Source organism: Physeter macrocephalus, chromosome 6 (genome assembly GCF_002837175.3).
Source record: "Physeter macrocephalus isolate SW-GA chromosome 6, ASM283717v5, whole genome shotgun sequence".
In the NCBI taxonomy this organism is placed as follows: Eukaryota; Metazoa; Chordata; class Mammalia; order Artiodactyla; family Physeteridae; genus Physeter; species Physeter macrocephalus.
The window spans coordinates 34,263,684-34,270,908 of NC_041219.1; the positions used below are offsets into that span (position 1 = coordinate 34,263,684).

A 7,225-nucleotide genomic window follows, 5' to 3' on the forward strand; every position below is an offset into this window, starting at 1 on the left:
TCTTTTTTCAAAACTAGCAAATAAACTTTGTCTCAAATTTTGACTCCCAATCAATTTCAATTGAAATTTTAAGTAACACTATTTGAATTAATAAAGCGCTATCTGATCTTTGATGGTCACATTATTTTTGTGAGGTAGGTACGTGTTTAGTGTTAAGTTCCATCATTAGAGGAGATTAAGGATAAATTCAAGGTCATACAACTTAGTAGTGGCAAAAGAAATAGGTATCTTATGTGGCTTTTCCCTCCCATTAGCATTGTTGGGGTTCAAAATAATTAAGAACATTAGATTTTTAAATTTACATTATATTAACATTTTACCTTTATTTGGTTTAACCCAAAGATTTAGACAAGATAAATAATTTTTAATAATTAATAGTAACATTACTTTGATTTCTTAAGATAGAAATCTAGTACTCTCATGTGTTTATAAAAGTAAAATATCGACAATTCCTAATGTCACAAAGACATATTTTCCTAAAAGAAAGTGGACAAGAATGGAAGTATTATATCTCCCATTAAGAATATATTCCATAACTCCTTGGCAGTCAGTAAAGAGAAAAAATTATTTGATTTCCAAAACTGAAGGAAAGTACACACATGTGCATTTAGAATTACTAAATAAATAACAATTGTTCAAATCACACTCATATAAAACAAATAAGATTATATCTTCCTACTCATTAAAAAATCATAGAAAGAGTTACAAAGTTTGATGGATGCTTACAAATATGTTGATTAAAAAATAACAACTATACACATAGAAAATATGTGAATAGATCATTAATTTAAATGTATAAATCTCTTTGCTTTAGATTAATGCTATTTCTTTTTTTTTTTTTTTTTTTTTTTTTTGTGGTATGCGGGCCTCTCACTGTTGTGGCCTCTCTTGTTGCAGAGCACAGGCTCCGGATGCACAGGCTCAGCGGCCATGGCTCACGGGCCCAGTTTCTTAATAACATGAATAAAACATTAAAAACATTAACATTGACATTAAAAACATTTCTTAATGTTTTTAATTGCCAACCTCTGTACAGCATGCTCATCTAAATATCAGACAATAAGCAAAAATTATTTAATCATAAAATATTTTAATGTACCTAAGTATTTCACACATTATTATTTTAAAACAGTGTAATGCTAAAAAAACCCTTCTAAACAGTATCTAATGTGTGAACTGTAGAAAAAAATAAGTTATTGATGAAAGCCTGTAACCAAAGTCTTAGCTAGAAATGTAAGAAAATAAACAAAATGAACTTTGAGATTGCTACTTGAAATTTTAAAGCATGGAACATAGATTATATTCAGTAATTCCGGAACACTAAACAAAAATAGTAGTATTTGCCTACGTAATTTAGCTCATCAACCAGGTGGATACATTGGAATTCAATATGTCTAAGCATATGTACCTTTAAATTTAAATCATTGCAAATTAGTTGACATTCAGCTTCACAGCATTCAATGGAATCATGTAATTCCACAGAGCTTACCCATTTTTAAGTGTGTAAATGTTCTTGGATCACCAAATCTGTAAGTACCTAGCTGAAAATACTTTGGTCAGTATAAGGCTCGTGGGAGTTTATATTTATAGGCCGGGATGCAGTGAACCAGGATCTGGAGTAGCATGATTCACATTGGGTGTCTCAAGACATACACAAGCCCAAGGCAATAGAGTGAACAGGAAATTAGGAAGGCGAGCAAAGGTAAAATGTGCAACAAAACCAAACTTAGTGGGTGAGAAACCAGGAATCCAGATAAGAACCAGAGTCTAAGAAAGGCAATATAAGCAGCCAATGGCCAGGAACTCTAGTTAACAAGCAAAAAGGCAAAAGAAGAGATGCATAGCACCAAAAAGACCTTGACCATTGGGCCCATGTTCTGTCCCAAACAGGATGATTCTTGATTACCACCCTCCCGAGCCAGAATCAATTCCAAGATTAAACGTGCCCTGGGCTGATAGGGGTTGATGACAAGCAAAGATCGAGAGAGCACAGACCTGTCACTTCATTGCTCCCTAAGAACAGAGTATGTGGTAGGAGGGAGAAAGGTCCTTTTCAATATTAATTATGATTTCAGCAAACCCCCAAATATATGCTAGCACCAAATGCAGGGAAATATTTTTAATGATGCCCTAATTTAAATATGCTTTTGACCATCGAGTATGTGTGTATATGTGTGTATTAGCTTTTCAGCACATATGTAGTCACAACTTTCACAACTTTCACAACTTTCACAACTACAGCTTCACTGAAATAATAGTAGAGAGAGAGAGGAAAATACTGATGCTGAAACTCTTACCTCCAGAGTAGTATCAATTAATGAGTATAGAAAGTAAAAGTCAAAATTTGCTTGAACAAAAATGTATCCCCCCAAAGTTCCCCCAAAACACTCATGATAGGACAAAAAAAAAATCTAAACCTGATCCAATTATCTTAAAAAACATATAAAATTGGGACACTGTTTAAGATAATTTAGCATCACAGCTGCTTCACAAACGAGTCCCATTGATCTTGCCACTTTGATCTGTGCAGTTCAATTCAATATGGTTGAAGCCAGGATTATCAGTTCCACCATCTTCTACAGGATGAGTTTTATAGTCTAAAACTTGCTTCTTCTAAAAGAAAATGTTAACATGGTGATTAGAAAAAAGAAGAACCCGTGTCCCCTGCATCGGCAGGCGGATTCTCAACCACTGCACCACCAGGGAAGCCCTCTTATTTTTTTATTAATGTTTCTTAATAACATGAATAAAACATTAAAAACATTAACATTGACATTAAAAACATTTCTTAATGTTTTTAATTGCCAACCTCTGTACAGCATGCTCATCTAAATATCAGACAATAAGCAAAAATTATTTAATCATAAAATATTTTAATGTACCTAAGTATTTCACACATTATTATTTTAAAACAGTGTAATGCTAAAAAAACCCTTCTAAACAGTATCTAATGTGTGAACTGTAGAAAAAAATAAGTTATTGATGAAAGCCTGTAACCAAAGTCTTAGCTAGAAATGTAAGAAAATAAACAAAATGAACTTTGAGATTGCTACTTGAAATTTTAAAGCATGGAACATAGATTATATTCAGTAATTCCGGAACACTAAACAAAAATAGTAGTATTTGCCTACGTAATTTAGCTCATCAACCAGGTGGATACATTGGAATTCAATATGTCTAAGCATATGTACCTTTAAATTTAAATCATTGCAAATTAGTTGACATTCAGCTTCACAGCATTCAATGGAATCATGTAATTCCACAGAGCTTACCCATTTTTAAGTGTGTAAATGTTCTTGGATCACCAAATCTGTAAGTACCTAGCTGAAAATACTTTGGTCAGTATAAGGCTCGTGGGAGTTTATATTTATAGGCCGGGATGCAGTGAACCAGGATCTGGAGTAGCATGATTCACATTGGGTGTCTCAAGACATACACAAGCCCAAGGCAATAGAGTGAACAGGAAATTAGGAAGGCGAGCAAAGGTAAAATGTGCAACAAAACCAAACTTAGTGGGTGAGAAACCAGGAATCCAGATAAGAACCAGAGTCTAAGAAAGGCAATATAAGCAGCCAATGGCCAGGAACTCTAGTTAACAAGCAAAAAGGCAAAAGAAGAGATGCATAGCACCAAAAAGACCTTGACCATTGGGCCCATGTTCTGTCCCAAACAGGATGATTCTTGATTACCACCCTCCCGAGCCAGAATCAATTCCAAGATTAAACGTGCCCTGGGCTGATAGGGGTTGATGACAAGCAAAGATCGAGAGAGCACAGACCTGTCACTTCATTGCTCCCTAAGAACAGAGTATGTGGTAGGAGGGAGAAAGGTCCTTTTCAATATTAATTATGATTTCAGCAAACCCCCAAATATATGCTAGCACCAAATGCAGGGAAATATTTTTAATGATGCCCTAATTTAAATATGCTTTTGACCATCGAGTATGTGTGTATATGTGTGTATTAGCTTTTCAGCACATATGTAGTCACAACTTTCAAAACTTTCACAACTTTCACAACTACAGCTTCACTGAAATAATAGTAGAGAGACAGAGGAAAATACTGATGCTGAAACTCTTACCTCCAGAGTAGTATCAATTAATGAGTATAGAAAGTAAAAGTCAAAATTTGCTTGAACAAAAATGTATCCCCCCAAAGTTCCCCCAAAACACTCATGATAGGACAAAAAAAAAATCTAAACCTGATCCAATTGTCTTAAAAAACATATAAAATTGGGACACTGTTTAAGATAATTTAGCATCACAGCTGCTTCACAAACGGGTCCCATTGATCTTGCCACTTTGATCTGTGCAGTTCAATTCAATATGGTTGAAGCCAGGATTATCAGTTCCACCATCTTCTACAGGATGAGTTTTATAGTCTAAAACTTGCTTCTTCTAAAAGAAAATGTTAACATGGTGATTAGAAAAAAGAAACTGTTCGTGCAACTCTAAATAATTGTTACTACTACTTTTCTTTCTCTAAATCAGCTTGGTAGTCTATTGAGGCAGAGATAAACAACAGAAATAAATCATTAAAAAAAGGAAGGCAAATACCTTCCTTGTCCAAAAGAAAGTCTGAGGATTAACTAGTATTCTGTCCTGGTGATAAAAGCACAGTCTTACTAATTTAAAGAAAAAGAAAGCCAACTCACTTTCTTAAAAATGTCAAAATTGGATAAAAAGTCCTCTTTGGTTAGTAGGAATCTGCGGTCTATGTTTCGTTTTCTTCCTCCTGAAAAACATACATTATTTACATTGTTAAAAAGATATCTGTAACTACCCAGTGAGGGACCATCATACACACATTTAACTTGGGCACATTCACTTCTATGCACTTATAAAACACAAAGAGAGTCTTTTAAATAGTGCTGGAGACTTAGTCTACCATTTCTCTTCCCTCAGTCAGTCTCAGATTCCACAAGCCTCTCACTAGGATACATATGAGTCTAGTGTTTAAAGATAAATAAGGCGGTTCTTAAATGCAAGCCAACTGCCTCAACTGGCATCAACTAGGGAGAGTCATCTGGCCCAATACTGGTAGGAAAACTGGTTTAAATGCATCCTTCATGATCTACCAATAAAATATCAAACCTCTGCTTGATGGAGTTGCCCTTCCCCAATTTAGTGGCTATGAATGTGTGAAGAAATGCAGGAAATTATGAACTGTTGGATAAATTATTTAAATGAAAACCAGTATGATGATAGGTGCTTGATCCAAATTCTCTTCCTTAAAGTTTTGCTCTACAAAAATTATTCTTTGGCTCGGTATTTTATTTGTGAATCAGAGAGGAGGCTTTTAAAACTGTGTATCTCAAAGAGTTGTTCTCCAACTACCTCTATCCAAATCACCTAGGAGATGTACTGAACATGCAGATTCCTGGATTCCAACCTGGACTGACCCGATTAGAACCTCTGTGGGTGGAGCCACTGAGTCCTGATTTTTACCCAAATTTCCAAGGTGATTCTTCTGCCCTCTAAAGTTTGAGAAACACCATTTTAGTATAAATACTAGATTTTTAATTAAGGGAACCTCTGTTGTTCAGGAGATGGGTTCAACCTTAAATTAATTCATTCAATATTGTTGAGTGCCTACCATGTTCTAGAGACTCTACCAGGTGCTGGAGAGACAGAGATGAATAAAATAATCGCAGCTCATAGCACTCATAGCTCATAGTCTACGTAGGAAAATATTTACCCCACCTCACCAGTGAAGAGACACATTCATGGTGCACCATCTGTGATTAGTTGAAGCTGAAATGCCAACCAAGTCTGTTTGGCCTGAATTCCTACATATTCCTAGCATCCTACAGTAGATCTTTAAATATATTTCCCAAGGAGTATCAGGATTTTATGTTTCTAGACTTTTTTTTTTTTTTTTTTTTGCGGTACGCGGGTCTCTCACTGTTGTGGCCTCTCCCGTTGAGGAGCACAGGCTCCGGACGCGCAGGCTCAGCGGCCATGGCTCACGGGCCCAGCCGCTCCGCGGCATGTGGGATCCTCCCGGACCGGGGCACGAAACCGTGTCCCCTGCATCGGCAGGCAGACTCTCAACCACTGCGCCACCAGGGAAGCCCTCTAGACTTTTTCTGCAAGGTTCTCACTGATGGTATGAAGTGGGAACAAGTTATACATGAGATTAATGAAGTTGAAGTGTTTTTTAATCACTGGATGCCTGTTCACCTTCACTTTTTAAAGCAAAAGATAAAGCTGTAGAAGGTTATCAGAATCAAAGTATTTAAGGGGGGAAAAAAGGAGCACTCAGAGGGAGTACTCTGACACTCCCACTTTTTTAAAGTAAAAAAAAAGGGTTGAAAAAGGACCAAAGGTCAAATAGGAAAAGGAGATTGGTTAGGTGTGTTCCAGATCTGAACAGTTGGGTTATTGGTGAGAAAAGTTTAAGATCTGTCTTAAAATATATCACAATAGATAAGAGAGTAAACCTACTGTGCTGGAAATTTTACTTATGAGAAAAAGCATAGTCCTTTTTGAAAAGAAACAGAATAGTTTAAACAACTGTTTGAGAGGTAACAAATAGTTACAAACATTATTATAAGTTTACAATAATTATAAATTGTAATGTCTAAAATAATTATAATTATATAATGTTAATATAATCACTGATACAATTATATTAATATCACCACTAATTATTAATATAATTTATTAATTATAAATACACATCCTGTGATATAAGTATCACAGAAGTTTCAAAGACAGTGCTATCCAGGGGCCAAAAAACAATGAGAGATGGTAGAATTCTATAAAGTAGCACCATGCTGGTAGATTTACAGCATAAAGCAAACAAAGACATCAGGCATACTTGGACAAATTATAGGATTTCTGACTAGTTATAACACATTTGATAAAGAAGGCAGGGGAGCTGCCTCCCCCTGCCTGGTTGCTCTGGATGTGTATGTGTGAGGAAACGTAGGAAATTAGGGAGCCCAGCACTTCTCCCCAACTCCACACTACTGCCCTGCTCCAAGCCACCGTGATTGCTCACGTGGGCTACTGCGATAGCCTCTACATGCCCTCCTTCCTTTACAGAGTATTCTCAAAATTGAATCAGAGCACTCCTTTGAAAATTACTGGAAAAGTCATTTTAAAAATAACCCATGGGGCTTCCCTGGTGGTGCAGTGGTTGAGAGTCCACCTGCCGATGCAGGGGACACGCGTCCGTGCCCCGGTCCGGGAAGATCCCACATGCCGCGGAGCGGCTGGGCC

The 7,225-nt window shown here is 36.3% G+C and overlaps 1 protein-coding gene across 1 annotated transcript in view; it reads right to left on the reverse strand.

Moving 5' to 3' along the window:
- Positions 1–2,853: 2,853 nt before the first annotated feature.
- Positions 2,854–7,225, reverse strand: part of SLC5A8 (solute carrier family 5 member 8) — a 69,746-nt gene continuing 65,374 nt past the window's right edge. The window contains exons 14-15 of the mRNA XM_024127279.2: positions 4,654–4,733; positions 2,854–4,396 (exon numbers count right to left, since the gene is read on the reverse strand). Of these exons, the coding sequence (XP_023983047.2) occupies positions 4,271–4,396; positions 4,654–4,733 (206 nt within the window). The 3' untranslated portion in view covers positions 2,854–4,270. The remainder of the gene's footprint in view (positions 4,397–4,653; positions 4,734–7,225) is intronic.